Source organism: Nicotiana attenuata, unplaced genomic scaffold (assembly GCF_001879085.1).
Source record: "Nicotiana attenuata strain UT unplaced genomic scaffold, NIATTr2, whole genome shotgun sequence".
Taxonomy (NCBI): Eukaryota; Viridiplantae; Streptophyta; class Magnoliopsida; order Solanales; family Solanaceae; genus Nicotiana; species Nicotiana attenuata.
The window spans coordinates 85,837-111,768 of record NW_017671231.1 but is presented as its reverse complement, the minus strand read 5'-3'; the positions used below and the strand labels follow the sequence as shown (position 1 = coordinate 111,768).

Sequence of the window (25,932 nt, the reverse complement as noted above, 5' to 3'; positions counted from 1 at the left end):
CCGACTGGTAGATGCGATGAAGCCCAATAGCCTGTGAAACATTTAAAATAGTAATTAAATAACGCTATAACACAATTATAAGATATTAATAAGTCACAAAAACATACCAGTGCCTCGTGCCTCCCGGCGTACGGTCTGTAGCGCTCGCCAAGTACATGAACAGGGTTCCCGATCATCATTCGGGTATGACGGCGGTACCACCCAGCATACAGATGAATAGAGGCCTCCTGGAAAACTGTAGGTGGTAGCGGAATGCGCTCAGCTCGGTCCTCCCAATAAGCTATCTGCTGCTGTAGCCATCCAATATACTGCCGGTCCATGTTCGAACGGTCGTCCCGCTGATAGTGTGTAGGCTCCCATCCAGGCTCCCTCGGTATAGGCTGAGGATGGCCAAACTGTCGAAGCACACGCTCCGTGGCATGATACTCAACGTAATCCCAGAAGATCAACGGGACGGAGGTGCTCCAAATCAGCCGGTCGACTGAGCAACAAGCGGGTAGCTGACCAAGCAACTCGATGCTGTATGGCGTCCAGATGAACTACCAATAGTAACAAAAAAATGAGTACGCAAAACACAACTCAATTTAAAACAACCAAGTGTAGGTACATATTTACCTGTCCGTCCACCAACATATCTAACACATCCCTAAGAAGGGGGAGATTATGATGAGCATCCGTCCCTCGGTAGGTCCCACGCCGGAGAATCCACCTGATAGCTAGAGGGAGAAGCGGATAATCCTCACCGGACGGGAGTAGTGGTAGAGGTGGCTGCAACGGCATGATCCGCTGCCAGGCCCAAACCTAAGATAAAATGTTGATGTAAATTTATGAGTCATTTCACGATATAGAATTTGGGGTAACGAACAATGTATTCGGAAAACTTTTGCACCTGTAGGAGGGGCAGAAAACCACACATATCAACCGTTGGACCTACGCTCGCCCGGCACATGCTCCTATATAGATACGCCAGAACAGTAGCACCCCAGCTGTACTGTGGTAGCTCATCCAGCTGCTCAAGACAATGGAGAAAGCGCATACTCACTTTACTCCCCCGAAGTGTCCGGGAACAAGACACACCCGAAAAGTAGGAGTAACGCCAACCGAGTGTACCTCTGAATCCAAAGATGGTCCGTCTCGTGGGTAATATCTGGGTGCAAATCCGCCATCTGATCTCTAATGAATGACAAAGCCACGCTACTGCCACCCTGGTCACCCTGAGGTCTAGAACCAGTCAACTGCCCCATCATGTCCGCCAACTGTGCACGAGTCATCCCTCTCCGGTGGTGGGGCAGTGCGAAGGCGCGTCCCTCTACGCGCAGTCCGTATAAAACCTGGACATCCTGCAGCGTGATGGTGGCCTCTCCAGTGGGCAAGTGAAATGTATGCGTCTCCGGTCGCCACCGCTCTACCAAGGCCGTGATGAGCGACCAATCAAGCTGCATCCGTCCAAGCTCAAAAATGGTATATAATCCCGTAGTCTGGAGGCTCTCTACTACGCACTCATGGAAAGGATGCTCGGCAATAAACTCCCACAAATCATCAGGCCTCCTGGGGCGGAGAGCCTGCATCGATAGCTGTCCCTCCCAAACATAGGAGGACCTATGGTCGCCCTGCAGCACTAGTAGCTGATCCTCGGCAGGTCCAGGATGCGCAGGCGGAGGAAACGCCATGTCGTCTACTATAATTTAAACAAAATTAATTGTTTGTGTTAGTGTAATAAATTAAATAATTAAGTATGATTTTTGAATTGGAGATAATAGTTATGTATGGGTTCTAGGCTTGATTTTTGAGGCCCGGTACCACCGAATAATCCTTAATTATTATGCGTCTCAATTTCAACATTTTTAGAATTTTGTTAACTTAATGAATTAAGTTATAAATTTTTGAATTGGAGATAATAGTTATGTATGGGTTCCAGGCTTGATTTTTGAGGCCCGGTACCACCGAATAATCCTTAATTATTATGCGTCTCAATTTCAACATTTTTAGAATTTTGTTAACTTAATAAATTAAATTATAAATTTTTGAATTGCAGATAATAGTTATTTATGGGTTCCAGGCTTGATTTTTGAGGCCCGGTACCACCGAATAATCCTTAATTATTATGCGTCTCAATTTCAATATTTTTAGAATTTTGTTAGCTACTGAGACTCTACGCTAAAAGGCTCTACATTTTACTACGCTAAAAGGCTCTATATTTTACTTCGCTAAAAGATACTATATTTTACTACGCTATAAGGCTCTACAATATGAACATAACATTAACAATACAAATAAACAAAATAAATAATATTATTTAACAATACAAATTATTTATCAAATTTTAATACAAATTATATAAGAATACAAATTATTTATCAATTTTAAGCATTTTTGGTCACAAACATAACATAAATTCGGGTATATAAATCAAATATAACACAAACAATCCGGTAGCATTTTTTGTCACAAACATAACATAAATTCGGGTATATAAATCAAATATAACACAAACAATCCGGTAGCATTTTTGGTCAAACATAACATAAATTCGGGTATCAAATAAATCAATCCGGGTATATAAAAGATACAAAATTAAACACAAACATAACATAAATTCACATGGAAACATGCTAAACAATACTAATATGCATGACTATACGAGTTTCGGCATAAACTAAATTGAAATACCTCGATGTAAATTTTTTGAATATTGTTGAAATTGAATTTTTGCACTCGAAACACGGTATCCAAAGCTTTTTGTGTATGTGGGACCTACACGCCTTGCTCTTTATGGGACGGGTGGGCCCGATTTTTTTTTTTTAAAAATAAAACGGGGGGTGGGGGACAGAAAGGAGCTCTTGAGTTTGTTTTTTAATGGAGGGGGGCTGGAATGTCGGGGAAGATGGAAGAAGAAGAGCCTTATTTAATTAAGGCAATTCGCAGTAGTACTGCGAATTGACTTTATTAAATAAGGCTGGGCCCAACTATTACATTAAACGCTGTGTTTTTGTTAAAAAAATAAAAAAAAACTACTTCGCAGTATGATACTGCGAATTGTTTTAACGGCAAAATTTCCGTTAACCCGCTTCGCAGTATAGTACTGCGAAATACTCATTTTTGTGACTTTTTTTTTTTTAAAACATTAAAAACGTACTTTGTGTTTAAAAAACCATTAATTAAGTTTCGAACTCACGGGCCAACGCCTATCTAGTTTATAAATAGAAAGCAAAGTTGTACTTTTTTATTGTTGGTAATTTAAGCAAAGTTGTACTTGGTATTTATGAAAATCTTTGATTTTTAGTTTACTCCAAACCGCTAAAGCTCCAAATTGAGAGCATAGTCCATATGTTTGTACAATTATGACAAATTTCTTCTTTTCATGTCAGCCAATTCGCTAAGGACACTACTCAGGAAGCTTGAGCCCCTCTTCACCCTACCATTTGACTTGCCTACTTTTGCCACTGTCAACCAACCATTCCTCCCTTTCAGCTACCTTTTGAATTCATGCCATTCTCTCGCAGCACTCAAACGGTTACACACTCTTGCTTTGACAACTGGTTACCTCGCCAACCTCCCAGTATGTACCAAGCTTATATCTTTGGCTTGTTCTTTGTCGTTCACAATGGACTATGCCCGGAAGCTGTTCGACCAAATGCCTCAAAGAGATGTGTTTGCTTGGAACACTATAATTCGGGGATATTCCAATCTGGGTCCTTGTCAAGAAGCTATAATCCTTTACAAAGACATGCATTTGCTGGGTTTTTTACCTGATAACTATACATTCCCTTTTGTGCTTCGGTCTTGCTCTGTGTTATCCGCTTTGAGAGAAGGTAGAGAAGTACATTGTAGCATAATTAAACATGGATTTGAATCTGATGTGTTTGTACAGAGTTGTTTGATTACTCTGTACGCACAGAGCGGGGAGACTTTGGATTCAGAGTTGGTGTTTGATCGAATGAGAGGGAGAAATATAGTTTCTTGGACAGCTATGATTGCAGGGTACGTGCAAAATGGAATTCCAGAGAAGGGATTAGGACATTTTCTCAAAATGGTCAATTCGGGTACTTTGCCTAATGCTATTACTTTGGTGAGTGTGCTTCCCGCCTGTGCACGGTTGGAGTGTTTGGATATGGGAATGTTGGTTCATGGCTATAGTATTAAGTTAGGAGTGGAAACAGATGTTGCACTAGTTAACGCTTTGATTGCATTCTATGGGAAGTGTGGACTTCTTGACGTCGCAAGGTCTTTGTTTGATCAAATGAAGGAGCATAGTCTGGTTTCATGGAATACAATCATTGCTGCTTATGAGCAAAATGATGCTGGTTCTGCTACAATTAAGCTATTTCAGAGAATGCTAGATGAAGGGGTAGAGTTCGATTATATTACATTGGTTACTGTTATTTCGGCTTGTGCCAGGTTGGGGGCACTTGGTACTGGAAAATGGGTTCATGAGCTTGTCAAAAGCAAATGTTTGGAATGCAATGTTCCAATCACAAATGCACTTATTGACATGTATGCGAAATGTGGTAGTATAGAATTGGCTAGAGATGTTTTTGACAGGTTGCCTTATAGAAGCGTGGTTTCCTGGACATCAATTATAGGTGCTTGTGCTTCTCATGGTCATGGGAAAGATGCTCTTGAGTTCTTTTCAAGGATGAAAGAAGAAGGAATACAACCTAATAGCTTCACCTTCACTGCTGTATTGACAGCTTGTCGACATTCAGGTCTTGTAGAGGAAGGGAGGAAGCACTTTGAGAGCATGACAACAGAATACTCGATAATGCCAGGTGTGGAGCAATGTGCTTGTATGGTGGATCTTCTTGGACGAGCAGGTCAACTTCTTGAGGCTTATGAATTTGTAGAGAACATGCCTATTGAGCCTGATGCAGATGTTTGGGGAGCTTTGCTTGGTGCTTGCAAAATTCATGGCAATCTTGAGCTGGCAGAATCTGTAGCAGATCGACTACTCGATTTAAATCCCCAGACAGTTCCTTTCTACATACTCATGAAAAATATCTATGCTGAAGCTGGGAGGTGGGAGGAAGTAGCAAGATTGAAGTTTTTGTTGGAAGAAGTGGAAGCGGAAAAGATTCCTGGCAAGAGTTCAGTTGAGATAAATCAACGGATTCACACATTTTTGTCTGGGTCAAGGATTTCAAACTTCTCGACAGTTCCACTGCGTGAACATGGTGTGCAACTGAAGCATAAGCAAGCAGCATGTTAATTCTCTTGTTGTTTTTAAGCATAGAGTAGTATTATTATCTGTTACAGTCCATTGAAGAATGCTTTTGCAGCTTGGCCATCCTGGACTTGAACCAGAGACCTCACTGGTGAAGTAAATCATCGCACCTATGTCCAACCAATTATGAGATAATCTATAGATTCCCTTTCAGGAACAAGCCATCCTTCTGTACGTAGCATAATTGTACTACGCTCTCCAACTATGTTTCTGAAGATTGGGCAAATTTGACGGTTATCCATGGAATATCAACTCAGATGGGAAGAATGGAGAAGATTGTACTTCTGCTATATCCATTTCTTGTAAAAATGTGTTGGTCCACTATTCGTTGTATCAACACATATTTACAAATATTCCAAGTATAGCCAAGTGTAAAATTTCTTTCTTTATAATCAACGGTATACAGAAAGTTTCTTTTGCTGTAGTTAATTATCTCCTCTTTGCTGTACTTTCTAAAAGTAATGAATAGATAATTTCTGGTTCTTCCTAACCATTTTCTCAAGCTCATGCATGGTTTATTCTATGGTCTGTCACAATATGCAATTCAGTGTAAATCTTATGTATTGATCATGTGCAATAACATGGCTGGAAAGTCATTATAAGCATATCATTTTGGCTTCTCCCGTCCTCCCACCAACGTCTAAAAAAGGGTAGCCCGGTGCACTAAGCTTTCGCTATGCGCGGGTCTGGGGAAGGGCCGGAACACAAGGGTCTATTGTACGCAGTCTTACCTTATATTTCTGCAAGAGGCTGTTTCCGAACCCGTGACCTCCTGCTCACATGGCATCCAACTTTACCAGTTACACCAAAGCTCCACCAACATCTAAAATTGAAAAATAGAAAGAATAAAAAGAACACCCAGAAATTAAAGAATTTTGAACTTATTAGAGACTGGAAATTGGCTAGTATAAGTGACTGAATTAAATGGAACTTTCTGCATCAAGATAAAGGAAGCTGTAACAAGGCTTTACACAAATAAAATCAATCCACAAATTCCAAATAGCCACACAGTAGTGACTCAATAACATCATCATAACAAGTACTACACCTCACAAATGCATATATAAAGACCCTCTTAAAACCTTCTTAATTTGTCTCTGTTTGAATTTAGCCTTCAAAATCAGTTTTAACCCACTGTCCATACTTGTTTTTAATCTTCTCATCCAACTCCTTAGCTTTCATTTCAGAAATCTTGGTTGCATTTGCCATTGACTCTTCTTGAACTTTAGCTATTCTCTGATTCCTCTTCCTTGACCATGCCTCTCTCTCTGCTTCTAAACCTTCATAATCTCTAACCCAACAACTCTGCACTGCACATGTCAAAACCAACACTCCCAATTGCATTACAAACATAGCCATTAAAACCCCACATTCCAATCTCACCAAAACTTTTGCTTCTCTAGGGTCTCTTGGTGATTTCAGCATCGAAAGACTCGATTTTTCTTTAGTGAACAAGGCTAAAATGCCGAGTAATTGGCCAATGCACGACGCTAAGAGAAGGGAGATGTGTGTTATGAAGCAACAATGAGTTAGCTGAGAGTAAAAACCAATGAAACAAGAAAGAAGTGAAATGACAGAAACCATGAGAAAAGCCCAACCAAGTGAAGTTGGTGGTGTTTTGAGTACAACTATTGGAGCTACTGAGGCTGCAGAGAGAATGAAGAGAATGAAATTCAGAAAAGAAAGCAGTAAAATTGGGAAGGAACAAGAATGCCTAAGCTTTGAAGAAGCCATTTCTGAAAATGAATATTAGTATATTTGTTTTTTCTACTTGGATTGTGATAATATTAGGTGATGCAGGTAGAAATGTTTTAAGTTTCTATATATAGAGAATATGGCCGTTGAGGAAATATGTGGCATAGTGGAATTATAACATTTAACGGCTAAATTCGGACAGACCCCACATTTTCGTCTCGATTGATGTTTCAGAGTTTGAGTTCCCTCCTTTTGGTTTTGAAAGTGTGAGCATTTTGAGGTTTTGTAAACGTTAAAAAAGCCTTTTGATTTCTGTGAATTTCGTCGCTTTTAAAGGGCACATGAGATGATTCAACCCTCGGAATTCAGATTAATTTACTCCCTCCGTCTCCATTAGTTTCTAAAAATAGTTGTTTTAAATTATTTGTCAGTTTAGAAGTTCGACAAAATTATTATTTCTGTTATGAAACTATAAAAGTAGAAGAACAATATTGCAGAGAAAGAGAGAGAGGGGATTCATATTAAATTTTGGGGTCAATTACAATTGAATAGAACCCTCTATTTACAGGGAGAGAGTGACTTAGCCACCAAGTAATAAACCCTAGAATCTCTCTAAATATAGACATTCACCATAAATAAAATTCTGTTTATAACACTCCCCCTTGAATAACCTTAACTAAAATAAAACCCAGTGGGAAAAAAATTCTAGAGAAGGAAAAAGAGTACACATATCTAACAATACGCCTTTTGGTTGCCTCGTTAAAAACCTTGCAAGGAAAACCAGTGGGACAAAACCTTGTAAGGGAAAAAGAGTACAACGCGTATTAACTCCCCCCTGATGAGAGCATCAATTCACATCCTTAAGCATTTGCATTCCAATCTTGTGCACAATCTTCAAAAGATCTTTGGTAGAGATTTGATGAACAAATCAGGCATATTAACTTGAATGAATGTATTGCACCTTGAAATCATCATTCTTGATAGAGATGAATTGTCTTTATATGATCTTGTTGGAATCGTCAGTTCAATATCTTCACATAGATGTGAAAACTCTTGCTATCATATTATCATGCATATAGTTATAGCAAGATACATTTGTGCACAAATTGCACTGAGGATGTAGTACTTCATGACCATAAATTCTATATGGTTTAAGCAATTTAAATCCTTCAGGGATTGTTAAGTCATATAAGCCATATAATAGACATTAGATGCATATCAAGTTTTCATGTCATGCTAGACAAATAAGATATCGAAAACTGATTGCACATATCATTGACTTTATACTTTCAAGTGTTTGAACTGCAGGTCCAAAACTACATGTCTTTCATATGAAACCAAATTCTACGTGAATTGTTTCTCCAGACTTAAGATCCTCATATATATTTAGCGGTATCATAGATGTTGTCGACGAACATTTTATATCGGTTTCAACATTTTTAATAAAGACATAACATAGAGATCTCTTCATTCATTTCAGGTACCTAAACCTCTATTGAGATTTTATGAAGCATTATGTCATGTGATCTTCTAGATCACTTGTCTCCTTTATTATGATCATTTTGATCATTTGCTCATCTTCTTTATCAAGAAGTTTATTTGAAACCGATTTGTCTATATGCTTTAAGCGTACCATAGACTTTGTCCTTCTAGGTAATAGGAGCATTTGCAACGAGAATATAGTTACTTTCTTTGGGTCAGCAAATGCGTTTGGCATGCTTTGCAATATATTGCAAATGAATTATCTTTTTATGAAAAGTTCATATTATCTTATTCGAGGATCGAGATGTATAAATAATAATTCATTCCATGTAACTTTTTCTCACCGTTTATCATGTCTCCCCCTCATGTTAGAAAAACTAACTTGTTACCTTAACTTTGAGAATCCACCTTTGTGCGTTATGATGTTAATCAAAATATACACCGCACATCAATAATAATAAGATGAAATTATTTGGTTCCTGACCCTGAACCACTTGTGAGGAGAGAATGTAATATACTTTCGTATATAACCTATATCAAACTGATATAGATAACTTTGTTCTCATAAGCAATAGTTTAGCTATTAAGTGGAGGCACTAAATAAATCATTTTGCTAAACCAACTGTCATGTAAACCAACTTATCAAGATGAACTTCTTGAATAGAAAATCTGAAAAATTATGCCTCGAAATTAAAATTAATTGAGCAAGTTACCTACGCAACACTAGGTTGCGGGTCAATAATAATTGCACATGTAACCATCTCATTGTGCATCTTATGTGGTATACATGGCAGGTGAATGAGCCCATATTCACCTTTGATATTTCCAGCATTCATGGGATTCAATCTCAATTTTAGTTGGTATATTAATTAATGAGAACAGACAACATAAGAGAATTCGTAAAGAACTTTCTAGTTTTTTAATATTTACCCATGTGAATTCTCTTTTATTTTTGCACATCATACTTAAATTGATATAGGTTAAAACAATTATGCCAACTGAATAAATGATCAATATTGATAAACTTCAGATTTACACCATGACGTGTGCAATTATCAATAAACTCCAAGTTTATTATGATATGGGTTTTTATATCAATAAACTTCTCTTTATTGTGGCATTCTTTTATTTGTGTAGTACAAACTGGAGAATAAAGCGGGTAGCTTTTCACATACATATTACCCCGCTACAAGTTGTAATAATAGAAGATATTAAATCTTTCCTTTATTTATAGTCTCAATATAACCAACCGCTTTCGCGAATACTTTAGAAACTCAATTAAGTTTCTTTGAGACTTACTACAACACAACGTCTTATTGATAATCAATTTGTTTCTTCAAAATAGTAATAATTGGCTCTTCCAGAGCTCTCAATTAATTTGGTACTACCACATATTCATCAACATCCATATGGTGAATATCTCTTTCAAGGAGAAAGTTATATCATTATAGTCATGGTCAAAATTATATATGCAAGATCTGTTTCTTGCATTACCGTTGTCTTTTAATAATCACATTGCCAAAATATTTTGGCGTACAATAGGTACGTGACCAGTGATCATTCATGCCATAATAATGACATTATTTTTTTATTTCATCTCAAACCTCCCTCTAGAGGTAAGTGTGGTATATTCACTACCACTAGCATGTTCATATTCTTCCAAGAATGAATATGTATTTATAAATCAGATGTTGTCACATTCACATCATGAATGGACCATAATCACCTATATGTGCTTTACAAAATCTCATGTCAAATCGATGACAAACATTACTTTCACAGAGTGAAGGATTATTTTGAGAATCCTTATTATTCTCATTATCACAATGATAACGATTACAATTTCGTCTATTGCCACGTCCACATCCATTGATACCTTCACGGTAATAATTTTGTCTTCTTTCAGACTTATGACATACTGCTATCGCATTCTCTTAAGGGAATGAGAATGGAGCAAATTCAATGGGACGGGTTTTCACTTGTTGTGCTCACGATCATACATGACTTTGATCATGGCAAGACATAGAAATTTTACCACTTCGAGTGGTTATAATATCTTACTAACTCCATTAGAGTTATAATCAAAATTTATCGTCTTTGATTGTATTTGGAATCAAATTATAGAATATCAAGAATTTAAAAGAGAAAAATAAAGTAAAATACTTACCTTAAATATAGAATTTAATCACAAAGGAAATTTATGGAACAATGGACAATCATTATGCTCAATCCCAAAGCTTCTACTCAATTGGATAGAGTCTCGTGCTGATAACGTGTTATGAAATAATAAAAGTAGAAGAACAATATTGCAGAGAAAGAGAGAGAGGGAATTCATATTGAATTTTGGGGTCAATTACAATGGAATAGAACCCTCTATTTACAAGGAGAGAGTGACTTAGCCACCAAGTAATAAACCCTAGAATCTCTCTAAATATAGACATTTGATGATAGGCTATAATTACGTATTTTAGTCGCTTATTACACTCTAATTTACTGCACTTTAATTGAGTTTGCGCTTTAATCGCTAGTGTTTTGCACTAACGGTGTGTTTTATGCCTTGTAGGAGTGATTCCGAGATATATAGATGTTATGGAATGAATTCAAGTGATTTGAAGCTTTGAAGTCTGAGTAAAAGCCCAAGAAATTAAGCCGGGATCGTATTCGGGGATCAACGGATGATAAAACAACAAAACGAAGACTCGAGTAGGCATATTGCGGACTGTCTAGTAAAATGCACATAACTTTTTGCTCAGAACTCCATTTGGGCTCCAGAATATATGGTTGGAAAGCTAACTCAAAGGGCTACAACTTTCACGTTTTACGTTTTCCAAATTCCAAACGTAACAGGGTGAAAAACGCGATTTAAACTGCGACTGCAGACCTGACGCGGCAGAACACTGCTGCAGATTCTGAAGGCCACTCTGGCCGCGGTCCTGGCGTAACCGCGGTAGGACCGCGGATGGACGCGTAAATTTCAGGGACTAAAGTACAAAACACGGGATTTTAAGCCCTAAACCCTATATTAAACGAAGGAAGCCGGCCAAGAAAGGAGAGAATGATTTTTGAAAGTGAAAAACATCAGAAGGAAGGGCAAGAGGCAAGGAGGATCATTGGGCATCAATCTTTAATATTCTTCTTTGTTCTTTTACCTTTGAATATAAATTCTTTTGTAATTTTTGTTATTTTCACGAGTAGCTAACTTTTCTAATCTAAGGTTTTGGTGAAACCCGTTGGGGATGAATTGATTGTTATAAGTAATATAGATTTGAATTAGTTTAATCTCTATTTGTTCAACTATGTTTTGATTGAAAGGATCCTCAATTAGCCGTTCCTATTTATTATGTATCTGCTTGAGAGAGAGTGCATATTTAGGTAGTTGTTTGAACAACATCACTCCCGGAGTATATGCGAGAGTCATAACCGAGGTTTAGAGGTTGGATTAGAGATAACGATACCTCGGGTGCGATCTAAGTGAACTGTAATGCGAATTTAGCTAGCGTAGCTTGAGAGAGTGCATCTAGTAAATTATCATAATTGCTTGAGAGAGATTTATGATAGCTGGAGAGTTCATGATTGATAGAGGCAACTAAGTCAACGCTGTAAGAAACATACAACCAAGGAAATCAACGACGGGGGAAACCATTACCTTAGACCTTTATTCTAATTGTTTACAATTCAAGCATAGTTAGTTTTCAGCTGTTTATTTATTTTCAATCTTGTCTTCTTAGTGATATTAAACAGATACAGCTAAGCCTTAGTTCTCTGTGGGATTCGACTCCGGACTTTTAGACCGAATTATATTTGCAGCGACCGCTTATCCTTTTTAGGACTAGAGTTGGGCGTGATCAAATTTTGGCGCCGTTGCCGGGGAACTAACGGTGTAGTTGTAGCTGTATATATTGCTAGGGTTCAAGTTTGAACTTTTAGTTTGTTTTATTTTTTTTTTATAAATGTTGATTTGAGAAACATGGCATCTTGGAATTATGGGAATTTAGGTGTAGATAATTCTATTATTGATCTCCATACATATTGTAAAGGAAACCACCCGTAGCAAAATTTTCAAAACGTTCCTAAGAGCGAGTTATGTGCACCAACTCAATCTTATTTGTGGAATGTGTGTGATGTGTGTGGTGGTAAAAATGGTCACCTTCATGGTTGTGTTTATATTTCTTATTTTCCCCCAACCCCTTACTATGATGGTTCTACCTTTTCTTGTGAAGTTAATAGGAACAAAGAACCTGGGAATGCGGACCTGAAGGAGATCAAGGATATGCTAAAGTGCCTTCTGGAACAAAACAATGAGAAACAATTGCACATAGAAAGGCAAGAGGCAACTATTCGCAAGTTGGAGGCTCAATTGAGTCAAGTGGTTGGAGCTTTTAATGCTCAACAAGCCAATATTGAGGATAGTAGCCAAGAAGAGCATGAATTTGAGGTGTTAATTGGAAAGGTCAGAGTAGAACATCAACAACCTAGACAACTAGAATTTGAGGATGTCAATGTTGAAGAAGTAATACTAGAGTCAACCAAGGACGTTGAAGATACAAATTTAGTTGACTCTAGTGTGATTGGTGTTGAGGAGGTTAAAAATCTTGAAGTTCATGTATTTGAGCGCGTTGGACCTCATTCCAAACACTTCGCTACATTATGTTCAGACGGTGAAATGGAAATTCACCCTTATGAGCATAAAAAGGAGTCCAAGGAAGAGGTAGATGAGCCTTATATTTTGGATTTCTCAAGGCCGTCTAGGCAAGGTGACACTCCTCGGTCGAGAGCCAACAAGTGCATAAGATTTTATCTAATTTTTGGCTCGCAAGAATTTGTACCGCCCCAAGAGCATAATCATAAGCTTGAAGCAAAACTTGGGGTTCAATTCATAAGCTCGAGGTGGAGGCAAAAAGTGATTCGCGTCGTGCCGCGACGTTAAATCAAGCGCTTGTTGGGAGGCAACCCAGCTTTATTGCTTTCTTTTATTTATTTTTTATTTTTTTTAATTGTATTATTTTTGTAGTGTCAATTTTTTATTTTTTTAGCAGAATGGAAAGCAAAGGTATTGGAAGGATGCAACAGCAAACCAAATGGCTGGAACTAAGTGTGAGGTACCCGCACGAAAGACCAAGCTTGGGAGAAGTCTGAGTACCCTATGAGTTGTTAGTGCTTCGGCCTTTGGCCTACCAGGGAGTCTCTTTTACCCTTTTATTAGTTATGGTGTGCATTGGGAACAATGCACAATTTTAAGTGTGGGGTGAAGAGATTGTCTGGGTGACTTTTCATGCTACATTAGCTGTATTAGTTTAATTAAATAGTTTTTTTTAAAAGATTGGACTTTTCCCGACGATGGATCTATTAGACAATTTTCTTGAGGGATTTAAGTCTAAAGAAAAAAAAAGATTTTCTTTGTAGGTAGTGTAATAATTCCCCCTTGGTTTTTCTTTGTGCCGCGGTTCTTTTCCAAGGGTTTTATTTGAACCGGGTGTAGTTAGTTTTTTTTTAGGAATAGGAGCCATTGTGTTTTGTTTTGAAATGAAGCAATATCTCTTGACTTTGTTATGCCTTGAGAATAGTGAGTACTTTGGCTGTGACGCTTAGGCTCAGTTTTTGACTCTTGTATAAGTACCTTAAATTGTATGATCTTAAATTTGCTTAACTGCTCTGACTAGGGTGTCTTGATGAATCCAATCCTGAGTGAGTTATGTACCATGTGTGTGTAAGGTTTTGCATTATTCAGTGCATTGCATTTGATGCCTAGAACTTGCCCTGTGTGTTTGCAAAGCGAAATAGTAGTTTTATTCAGTCTAGGAAGTGATATAGGCATTTCTTTGTTGAGCCAGATATGTATATTTTACCCGCCTAATGGTTATGTATCGTAGTTAACCCATTTGAGCCTCTAATCCTATTTCTTTGGCAACCACATTACAAGTCTTACCCAATTGTTAGAATGGACTATCTATTTGAACCTTTTAACCTCTCATAAGCACTTGAATTGTGATGATTTATGTAAAAGTTAAAGTGTGGGGTAGTTTGTTTGGCTTTTGAGTGGTACTAATGAAATCAGGAGAAAGGTGCACTGTTTTGAACAAGTAAGAGCCACTTGAATTGAAAAAAAAATATAGTTGTATTGCTGTGAAAAAAAAAAAGAAGTATTTCTTTAATAAGTGGTGACTCTTGCTGTAATTGTGCTTAAAGAAGTATGAGGTAATATACATTGATGTGAAGGTGGAGTTTGGTTTGACATAAGTATGGGGTTTGAATGTTAAAGCATATGTTTTAAAGTGCTTAGGGAGGTGTAGTCACTCTTATATCTAAATATATCCTACCCGTCCCGTAGCCTACATTACAACCAAATAAAGTCCTAATTGATCCTAGATTGAATGAGCTCGATTAGTGGAGTAGTACACTATGGGCAAGCTTATGGTGCATCTTTTGTGGCATATGAATGTTATTTCTGAGAGTGAGTGAATTCTTTCTATCTTGAGTTCCTAAGTGTTCTTAAATTTTATTGTGTGGAACTACTCTCTTTTGTTGTGTGAGGGCACTTGATTCGCGAAGGAAAGGTAATGTCAGTGACCTCTATATTAGAGTAAGTGGGTGAGTTGTGAATAACGTGTGGTACTTGTGAGTCAAATCTTGAGGTGAAGATGTTACGCTTTTGTGCTTAGTCTATTTTAAATACTCTTGGTGTGATGAGTTAGGAGAATTGTTTAAAAAGGTCGTGTCTATAAAAAAAGTGTAGCCTGATTGCTCGAGGACGAGCAATGGTTTAAGTGTGGGGTGTTGATGATAGGATATAATTACGTATTTTAGTCGCTTATTACACTCTAATTTACTGCACTTTAATTGAGTTTGCGCTTTAATCGCTAGTGTTTTGCACTAACGGTGTGTTTTATGCCTTGTAGGAGTGATTCCGAGATATATAGATGTTATGGAATGAATTCAAGTGATTTGGAGCTTTGAAGTCTGAGTAAAAGCCCAAGGAATTAAGCCGGGATCGGATTCGGGGATCAACGGATGATAAAACAACAAAACGAAGGCTCGAGTAGGCATATTGCGCATTGTCTAGTAAAATACACATAAAATTTTGCTCAAAACTCCATTTGGGCTCCACAATATATGGTTGGAAAGCTAACTCAAAGGGCTACAACTTTAATGTTTTACGTTTTTCCAAATTCCAAATGGAACAGGGTAAAAAACGCGATTGAAACTGCGACTGCGGACCTGACGCGGCAGAACACTGCTGCAGATTCTGAAGGCCACTCTGGCCGCGGTCCTGGCGTAACCGCGGTAGGACCGCGGAAGGACGCATAAATTTCAGGGACTAAAGTGCAAAATACGAGATTTTAAGCCCTAAGCCCTATATTAAACGAAAGAAGTGAAAAACATCAGAAGGAAGGGCAAGAGGCAAGGAGGATCATTGGGTATCAATCTTTAATCTTCTTCTTTGTTCTTTTACCTTTGAATATGAATTCTTTTGTGATTTTTGTTATTTTCATGAGTAGCTAACTTTTCTAATCTAAGGTTTTGGTGAAACCCGTTGGGGATGAATTGGTTGTTATAAGTAATATAGATTTGAATTAGTTTAATCTCTATTTGTTCAACTATATTTTGATTGAAAGGATCCTCAATTAGCCGTTCCTATTTATTATGTATCTGCTTGAGAGAGAGTGCATATTTAGGTAGTTGTTTGAACAACATCACTCCCGGAGTATAGGCGAGAGCCATAACCGAGGGTTTAGAGGTTGGATTGGAGATAACGATACTTCGGGTGCGATCTAAGTGAACTGTAATGCGAATCTAGCTAGCGTAGCTTGAGAGAGTGCGTCTAGTAAATTATCATAATTGCTTGAGAGAGATTTATGATAGCTGGAGAGTTCATGATTGATAGAGGCAACTAAGTCAACGCTGTAAGAAACATACTACTAAGGAAATCAACAACGGAGGAAACCATTACCTTAGACCTTTATTCTAATTGTTTACAATTCAAGCATAGTTAGTTTTCAGCTGTTTATTTATTTTCAATCTTGTCTTCTTGGTGATATTAAACAGATACAGCTAAGCCTTAGTTCTCTGTGGGATTCGACTCCGGACTTTTAGACCGTATTATATTTGCAGCGACCGCTTATCCTTTTTAGGACTAGAGTTGGGCGTGATCAACATTCACCATAAATAAAATTCTATTTATAACAATTTCTCATTATACCCTTAATAGTAATTGTTTTTGAAGATGAAGATCGCATATAAATAGAATAAATATACAATAAAGAAAGATTATGTCTTAAGACATAAATAAGGGTAAAATAGTCAAAAAAATCTTCTAATTTATGTTTCTTAAGGGCCGTGTAAAAGAAAAATATAACAAGTAATTTGAGACGAATGGAGTATTAGATGACTTGCTACAATCTACTAAGGTACTAGATAAACATGTTTATCATGATTAGGATTATCCCCTCAAGGACAGAATCATTCTGATTTTAGGGCATCTTGTCCAATATAGAGACAAAAAGACATGAATGAATCTCAAATTTTGAACACAAAATTATTGTCTTGCATTGCTCTATCAATTATGTGCTCTTTTTGGCTTCAAATGTGAAGCTCTACACTAGGGTAAGAACTTACCTGCATTGGTATTTTTATTTATTAATTTTGTGTAAACACTGCAAAGAGAGTCTCTAGGAATTTTATAGTAAATTTTTTAATCATTGATTCATGTCAAGAAAATCTTCCACGATCCAAAATAGCCATCATTTCAATTGAGGTTACTTTGAGCATTTTCCACATTGACTCAAAGGCATTGTGTACCAAAACTGAATAATGAAAAACAAAATTTACAGATCCTGCTTTATACATCAAAAAAAAACTGCGTAGATGTGAAATTAAAGAACTCAGAAAATAATAATCTACACAACAGGATTTGACATAAGCTGGTATTTTCAACATGATCATCGCTTCGCAAAGATATCAGCTCTGGGAATGCACACACTATGAAGTATGCCGTTGGCGATACAACCCACTCATGGTTGACCACATATCCATTTTACGCACTGCTATACAACCCACCATTACGCGCTGCTCACTCCTTTTTGTTCCTGCGTATGCTTAGTTTACTGCAATTCAGTGAGATACAGTATTGCGTAAATCAAACTTGAATATATTGGGACAACAAACTTGAATACTCAGCAATTTAAAAAGTGTATAAATTAAGCATCCAATTGCTTTCCACAACCCCATGGAAACAGTTGATTAAGAAAAGAAGCAACTTGGCCCGTTCCTCCTCCAGTTTTCGTTGGATCTTACTAATTGTAAAAGGGGTCAGTTTGAAAAAAAGAAGAAGTAATTAGGTGAGAAATGGGATCACTAATTAAAGCTGAAACAACTTGAAAACCTAAAGGATCACCACTGTCTTATAGAAACAGCGACGAGTGGTTTTAGCATTACAAATTCTGAACAGAACATCCTAACAGTTGGCTAAGTCCAAGAGTAATTACATTTAGAACTACCTCCTCCAAAAAAGCACAAAGCAAAAAAGGAAATCTGAAAAAGATGTTTCTACGAGTAAAAGCACATAAATGCAGCACCCTATCTGTGGAAACGAAATTTTCAATTAGCTAGAAGAACTTTGGGTGATAGAACATGATAATTTAATCAAAGGAAATACTACCAAATATCAACTAAGTAAGGTCTATAACAGAAATGACAAGTATAAACAGGTAACCGGGAAAACAGAAGGGAGATTGGGGTGTGCCACTCCAAGATAAAGTAGACAGCATAAACAGGTAAGATACCAGGTACGCTTATTGGCTAAAAATGGCCTCCACTCTATCCAGTGATGCTTCTAGTCGTCCAGAATTCATATTGAACAATGGTTCACCGGTTCCTACAGCCCTACAAATGGAAAATTCAATACCAGATAATCAATCACTAGATCATAAGCGCAACATCAAGTTTCCGTCACTTTAATTTAAAAGCACAGTGACAGGCAATGGCGGAGCCGAAATTTTCACTGACGGGGGTCAAAATATAAGGAAATAATCCCAGAAAGAAGCCAAGGGGAGTCAATATATAGTATATATACAGAAAAAAGAATTTTTTACGTAGCTACATAGTGTAATTTTCTGACGAAGGGGTGTGATTAGACATCCCTTGAATACATGTGGCTCCACCACTATTGACAGGGGTACAAAGCACAGTGATCTCTTACAATGAAAAAGGCATATCAAGACAAACAAACTTACCCAGTAATTTCAGGAAGAACATAGTCTGCTCTCCACCCGAAACGAAAATCCACACCGGGACATAATCCAAGTGACATCTTATTCCGGATCCTGGAGACACCATCTCCACCCAAACAAGTCGTGAGCTTCCATTTCCAGCCTGTTGCATGCATCTGAAAATTATGGCCTATTCCTACCTGCAAAAACTCGATGTTAGAATCAATAAATATAGACAGATAATGGTTGCAAGCAGTAAATACATTAGTATGGGGGGAAAGAACAAATAGCTAAACCTGAAGATTAAGAAATTTTGTTACTGGGATCTTTTTCGATACAAGGCGCACTTCATGATGCAAAGGCTCACATACGAACTTCCATCGCCGTTCAGGGGCTAAAGGCTTTAAAACCAGTTTTGCCAGATATTCATTGCTTGGATTGTTATAAAACTGGTCAAGATTGTCTTCAAGTGGTCAGAACTTGTAAAAAAACTGAAAACACTAATATAGACACAACTTTATAATACCTTGAAAACACTACAGTTAACCACAGTGCTGATGCAAAAAATTCACATCTAACATTTACATTTGACAATTGCTATTTCACTTTTAGCCTCCATCCTGAGGAAATGACTGGCAATAATTAGCATATTTGTCACTCAGTGACTATATTGCATTCCGCTGTTCCCATCTTAAGACACTATTTCACAACCGAGCACTAATCTAGATGGTTGAACCCTTCACCTTCAACAAAGAGGTGAAGAGTTCGAGTCATCAAGCGGAGCAGTGAGAAAAAATATTGTTGGCCCTCTATCAAATAAAAAGAAACACATGCTTACTATATCCAGGGGCGGATCCTCACGGTGTCAAGCGAGGTCAGTTGAACCCGCTTCGCCAAAAAATTACACTACATATATTAGTAAATCACATTTGAAACGGCAAAAATACGTATAGAAATATAAATTTGAACCCACTTTAACCAAGTGCACTGTCTCTTGAGGTGGTAAAGGGGGTTCAAAATGAATGGAAGGTATTGCGTTCGAATCACACTTGTGGCCAAGGGCGGATCTACTAAGGAGGAAAGGGGTGGTACGCCACCCGCACACCTCGGCCAAAACGCTGTATGTGTATGTATGTATATGTATGTATATATAGAAAACAGTCTGAGTAAGAAAAGGCTGTTTGGTGCCACTGGTCCAGGCCTTATTTTTCTGCCTTTAGGGCGTGGGATCGAGCCCAAGGTGTTGCCTTTTTTAAATACTGTTCTGTTCCTTCGTTCTCCTTTTTTCTTCTTTCCTTTTTCATTTTTTGCTTCTTCTTTTCTTTCTTATATATCCTTGTTTCTTCTTTTCTTTCCTTTTCTTCAATTGTTGCTGACTCTTTTTTCCTTATGAGTTCCTGTTGAATTTTTAAATTTTTATAAATTCTCGCTTCTATTTCAAAGTTTATAGTGTTCTCAAAAAAAAAAAAAAAAAATCTTTCTAGTGTTTATTAAGTAAGTTTTTGCTTTGAGTATCTAAATATGCATCTTTAGCGAGTTTTAGTCCTATTTGTCTGTTTTTTGTCAAATTATAACTCCAGAATATGAAAATTCGTCAAAGACAATTATAAATAAATAATACTAATTTTGTATTGATATTGATTATATTAGTGAAGTTTTATGCTTTGCTCACCATTATTATTAAATTATTTATTTGATCGATTTGTCAATATAAACCCAAAAGACGAATAACCCGAACCGAATCAAGTCAAAGTCAAAAGCAATATGGCACCCATAACTGTTAAATATTGGATCCGCTCCTGCTTGTGGTGCCCCTGTACTTTTTGTTTTGTAATCTCTAGTGGGCCGGAGTTATGTGTGTAAAAGACAGATTGTCCCTTCTGAATTTATTATTTTTACCTTTGTCTTTTTTCTATTTCATTTTTTTTTCTTCTTGAAATCAATAAACATTGTTTTACAGTTTTACCTACTTCAAAAATTAACCTATCTATCGAGTGAATTTTGGTTGTTTCTTTTTTAAATTTTGATAAAACATAAAAGCATATTTGTTTAAATTATTTAAGAACAAAAAAAATGTTCAAACCCTACTTGTCTCACCCGACACTACTTATGTGAATAGCCACCGTCATATTTTATTGAACCCGATTGTATAAAATTCTGGATCCGCCACTGACTATATCCATGGTCTGAACACTCTACTTTGACCTCAATGGTTTTAGATTACTCGAGCTTTTTCAAGTAGTCATTTATTCTAAGTATAGCGTCCAATGCTAAACAGACACTCAATCAAGCACCCAACTATCATAAAATTTATAGTTTCTCTCTTCAATCTTTAAAATGTATTTGGACAACACTAACATTGCAGCTATACTTCATCCAAAATCAGCAACAACAACAACACCCCCAGTGTAATCTCACAAGTGGGGTTTGGGGAGGGTAGTATGTACGCAAACCTTACCCCTACCTTCAAGAAGGAAGAGAGGTTGTTTCCCAAAGACCTCCGGCTTAGGAAAAATAAAAGGAAGGGCAGTACCAATTACACCAATTATAAAACCCAAGCAAAAATACAGTGATACAAAACTAAAATTGAGTATTGTAATTAGAACGTCGAAACAAAAGGAACGATGTGTAACATCCTCGTCGATCTTTTCATCCAAAATCATGAAGATCAAACATAACATAAAGACATAGCTATAAATTCATTAAAGAAATGTCTAAGGAACCCCACTTTAAGGCGTAAGGAGATATTCACATTTGAAACAATATGCCAAAAGACATTCAAATACAACAAATAACTGAACTTTCACTCCACCTAAATGCATCCATCTTTATTATTCATTTTCTTTAAAAAAGAAAAGCACATGATAATTAACTCTATCTCTTTCAACAGAAAAACTAACAAAAGCATCAGCAAATACACATTATAAAGAAGCATTTGGCAGGAATTAGGAATGATAAAAAAATGGTATGGAAAAGAAATTAGCACCTCCAAGTTAACGCCAACCCGAAAACCCTCAATTTCTTTTCTAAATTTGAGAAAAAGCTCTGAAGGCACCAAATTTACTTTGTAAAGATCTTCCCATGATGTCGGTTCTTCTCTACTTGGGCCACCCTCCTCCATTTTCACACCCAAAACATCAAATTCAAACTGCAATATGCCAAAAACATAGTCAAAATCAAAACTATACAAATTTAAATTCATAAATTTTGTGCAGATTTCAGTGTTAGGAGAAAATGAATATACGAGAAAACCCAGCAACTTCATACCTTTAACTGGATTGGAATTTTGAAGTTGTAATTTTTAAGGGTTGAAGACAATTGCTTCAAAAAGAGAGAGAAGTGACACTAGCAGCTTCGAGTTTTGGCTCCGGTAACACGATACTGTAAATTTTGCACAAAAGACCAAAATAATAAAAAATAAAAAAAAGGGACATATTAGAAAAAGAGTCCGGAACCTAAATAATAAGGGTGTTCATAAAAACCCGAAAAACCGAAAACCAAACCAAACCGACCAAAAAAACCGATACTTTTTGGTTTAATTTGGTTTTGGTTTTGAATTTTAAAAACCGATCAAATTTGGTTTGTTTTGGTCTTAATTAGAAAAAATCCGAACCAAACCGACTATAGGAGTAGCTATTTCAAATTCATTAGTACACCTATATATATGTATATTTTTATATAAAGTCTCAAAAATTTAGTGGTAAGTGTTAATAGTTTGCACTTTTAGAATAGTTCTTTACCTTTACGTTTTAGTTTGATTGGTAGTTTCTTTTGTTAAGTGTAAGAATCCATTTCGTGTTAAAAATAATATATTTTTAATTAAGTCCTTAAATTATTCATCACTATTTGATTCAATTATCATCAATATATCTTGGTAAATAATAGATTTCTCAAAGGGCAATTGAATTGATAGTATTACGTTGAAAATGTGGTCTCCGGAATATGTGTTTGGTAGTGCATGTCTTATATTTAAGAAAAACCGACAAATAACCGAAAAAATCGAAAAACCGAATCGAGAAAAAACCGTCTTCTATTTATACGCTATACTGACTGACCATTTGACGTGACTGCATAACGTGTTTATTTTATACGCTATACATAACGTTTAAAAAACCCGCTATATCCTGATTATGGACCCACCAATAATTTAACTGACATAACAGTAATTTAAATGCGTACAGCGTCTATTTAAAGAACGCTATACGTCAAAAAAAATTCATATCCCGGACTAGCCATTTCCTATATATAGTGGTTAGGATTTTAGGAAAATTCGTTCACAAAAAATTTCAACTCCCATTCAATATTTTCTTCTTGTTAAATTCTTAAGCATTTTTTCTGTAATGTCTGAAGAGCGTAGAATAAGAGTTTCATTATATTGGGGATGTGAGGTTGTGATGGAGAATAACTCTGTGAGGTATAGTTTATCTCCACAGGGTCATGTTAAATTACCATTTACAATAGAGTACGATAAATTGATATCGTTGTTATGCAAAAAAATGGGTGTGAGGAAACGTTCAGTGATTCTTAAAGTAACCGGAAGATATCCGTATTCCGTCACTCCGCAAGGGGCTGCTTTTTACTCGGAGTTAAACATCTACGATGATGAAACTTTGAGGGATTTTTTGAGGACTCCGGATGAATACCGGGAATATCTTGTAATCAAAATGCTGGATATGTACGTCAAGGTTGAAGACGTTCCAAACAATGAGGTTGTCGGACAGGTTCCGGATAACCCCCAGTCATCGGGTGGTTATTCTGGAGGAGTTTTTGCCGGACAGGTTCTGGATAAAAGAGTTTTCCTTGACTTAAACTTATCCCTGCCTGCTTTACATAATTCACAAGACGAGTGGTAAGCTTCAATTTTCCTTTGTGTTAACGATGTACATTTTTGTTGTATTGAATTTGTATTAACGCTCAAATATTTAACCAGGGGTACAGGCCGGATATGAATTTTATAAATTATGAACCCAAGCATAGTTTTGGTGTGTTGGATCATGGTGGTCCATCCGGGAGCCGTCACCTAAATGAAAATATCCATCATGGAATTTCATCACATTACGACTTGTAAGTGAAGTGATACAGCTATATGAAAAGTATTTATTAAATTTAGTATCTTATTATTTTGTTGATTGTGCAGTGAAAACGAGCAAGTTGAAGCAAATGTACTCACTCAATTGCCCGAAGACGACGTATTAGGCAGATGCATAGAGTGAGGAAGAGAACAGTGATTACGACAACAATGCCGATGAATCTGGAGATGAGACACCCTTTCCTCGTGAGGATGGTGATGATGAGGATGAGAAGGAAGGACCTGATTTGACGAGAGAGTATGCTCCGTCCCCCCTAGACGAAGAGCGTACGAGTCCCAAGTGTCGTTTCATTCAAGGGAGATTCCTTACCTTGATAATTTGCCAAGCATGCCGGATGTGGAAGCTCTCATAAGGGATTTTGATGAAATTCGGACAGCAATGTGGGATGAGTCTAGACCAACGGTGCTGGCAAAGGGCATGCTTTTTCCTGATAAAGCGCGCCTAAGCAAGGCTTGTAAAATGCACAACGTAAAAGAGTGCCGTGAGATGACGGTAAGGGAGTTAAGTCTGGTTGTATACAAGGTTGTTTATCGCAGGTGGTTTTGGCCATGTCATTGGATGTTGCGTGCGAGCAAGAAGAAGATAGGTCTGTGGAAAGTGGGTAAATACATTCCCACCCACACATGCGAAATAGACACATTCAACGGAAATCACTTCAACTTGGATATTGATTTGATTTCTCTTGTTCTTATTCCACACATCGAAGCGTCCATAAGGTATAATATCAAAGAGTGCATTACAACAGTCCACCAGGAACATGGCCATACCATTACTAAAAGAAAGGCATACCTCGGACGCAAACGAGCGTTTGAAATAGTCTATGGTAACTGGGATGAGTCATTTGCAGATTTGCCTAGGTACATGGCTGCACTGTAGCAGTTTAACCCCGGGACGGTTGTTGAATGGAAGCTTGAGCGGAGTCAGGGTAAACCAGAATATATATTCAATTACGTGTTCTGGGCGTTTAAACCAGCAATTGATGCAGTCTCGTCCTGTGGCCTAAAACCCGTGAGCTGCTGCAGCATGTCCAAATAAGCATCACGTGCCATAGATCTCATGGCAATAGGTAGTGAAACGGGCATGCCATCAACGGGCATGCCATATAAAACCTCCACGTCCTGCAGCGTGATGGTAGCCTCGCCAATGGGCAGGTGAAAAAGTGTGCGTCTTCGGTCGCCACCGCTCAATCAACGCCGTGATCAAAGCCCAGTCAACCTGTATCCGCCCGATCTCAATAATCCTATAGAAACCCGTATCCTGGAGGCGATGGACTACACTCTCGTGGAGATCTCTAGGCCTCAGAAAATCCCACAGGTCGTCCACTCTCCTAGCGCGGAGAGTCTGGGACAGTAACTCTCCCTCCCATATATGGGTGGACCTATGATCGCCCTGAAGCACTAATAGCTCAAGAGAGTAAGGGCCGGGATGTATAGGCGCGTCCATGTCGTCAACTGTAAATTAAACAACATTAATTGTATGTTTATTACTTAATTGTACAAAGTATATATACCTATTGGATTCCAGGCTCGATATTTGCGGCCCAGTAGCACCAAACTATCATGAATATTTATTTGTGTCAAATTCAATATTTTGATTATTTTGTGTGTGTTTGTTTTATAATTTAAATTCTTAATGGGTTCCAGCTCGATATTTGAGGCCCAGTAGCACCAAACTATCATGAATATTTATGTGTGTAAAATTCAATATTTTTGATTATTTTGTGTGTGTTTGTTTTATAATTTAAATTCTTAATGCGTTCCAGGCTCGATATTTGAGGTCCAGTAGCACCAAACTACCATGAATATTTATGTGTGTAAAATTTAATATTTTTGATTATTTTGTGTGTGTTCGTTTTATAATTTAAATTCTTAATGGGTTCCAGGCTCGATATTTGAGGCCTAGTAGCACCAAACTATCATGAATATTTATGTGTGTCAAATTCAATATTTTAATTATTTTGTGTGTGTGTTTGTTTTATAATTTAAATTCTTAAATATATATACCTATTGGGTTCCGGGTGCGATATTTGAGGCCCAGTAGCACCAAACTATCATGAATATTTATGTGTGTCAAATTCAATATTTTTGATTATTTTGTGTGTGTTTGTTTTATAATTTAAATTCTTAATGGGTTCCAGGCTTGATATTTGAGGCTCAGTAGCACCAAACTATCATGAATATTTATGTGTGTAAAATTCAATATTTTTGATTATTTTGTGTGTGTTTGTTTTATAATTTAA

The 25,932-nt window shown here is 37.1% G+C and overlaps 3 protein-coding genes across 4 annotated transcripts; 1 reads left to right on the top strand and 2 right to left on the bottom strand.

Annotated features, from left to right (window-relative positions):
• The first annotated feature begins 3,234 nt into the window (after nt 1-3,234).
• LOC109206869 (pentatricopeptide repeat-containing protein At2g29760, chloroplastic-like) lies at nt 3,235-5,715 on the top strand. Its single transcript, XM_019369728.1, has one exon. It carries the CDS (start codon nt 3,362-3,364, stop codon nt 5,204-5,206), a length of 1,845 nt encoding a protein of 614 aa, XP_019225273.1. The 5' UTR covers nt 3,235-3,361; the 3' UTR covers nt 5,207-5,715.
• A 455-nt stretch (nt 5,716-6,170) lies between these two features.
• LOC109206863 lies at nt 6,171-7,040 on the bottom strand. The gene has a single exon (XM_019369723.1). The coding sequence runs from the start codon at nt 6,953-6,955 to the stop codon at nt 6,329-6,331; it is 627 nt and encodes a 208-aa protein (XP_019225268.1). The 5' UTR covers nt 6,956-7,040; the 3' UTR covers nt 6,171-6,328.
• Nucleotides 7,041-17,102: 10,062 nt separating this feature from the next.
• On the bottom strand, nt 17,103-22,011 carry LOC109206867. Of its 2 annotated transcripts, XM_019369726.1 has the most exons (6): nt 21,871-22,009; nt 21,590-21,751; nt 18,900-19,052; nt 18,628-18,803; nt 18,178-18,277; nt 17,103-17,499 (listed from the first exon to the last, which is right to left on the bottom strand). In XM_019369726.1, exons 2-5 carry the CDS (start codon nt 21,722-21,724, stop codon nt 18,187-18,189), a joined length of 555 nt encoding a protein of 184 aa, XP_019225271.1. In that variant the 5' UTR covers nt 21,725-21,751; nt 21,871-22,009; the 3' UTR covers nt 17,103-17,499; nt 18,178-18,186. The 2 variants fall into 2 exon arrangements, with proteins under 2 accessions (XP_019225271.1, XP_019225272.1); XM_019369727.1 differs by lacking the exon at nt 17,103-17,499 and having other exon boundaries at nt 18,177-18,277; nt 21,871-22,011.
• Between the last annotated feature and the right edge of the window lie 3,921 nt (nt 22,012-25,932).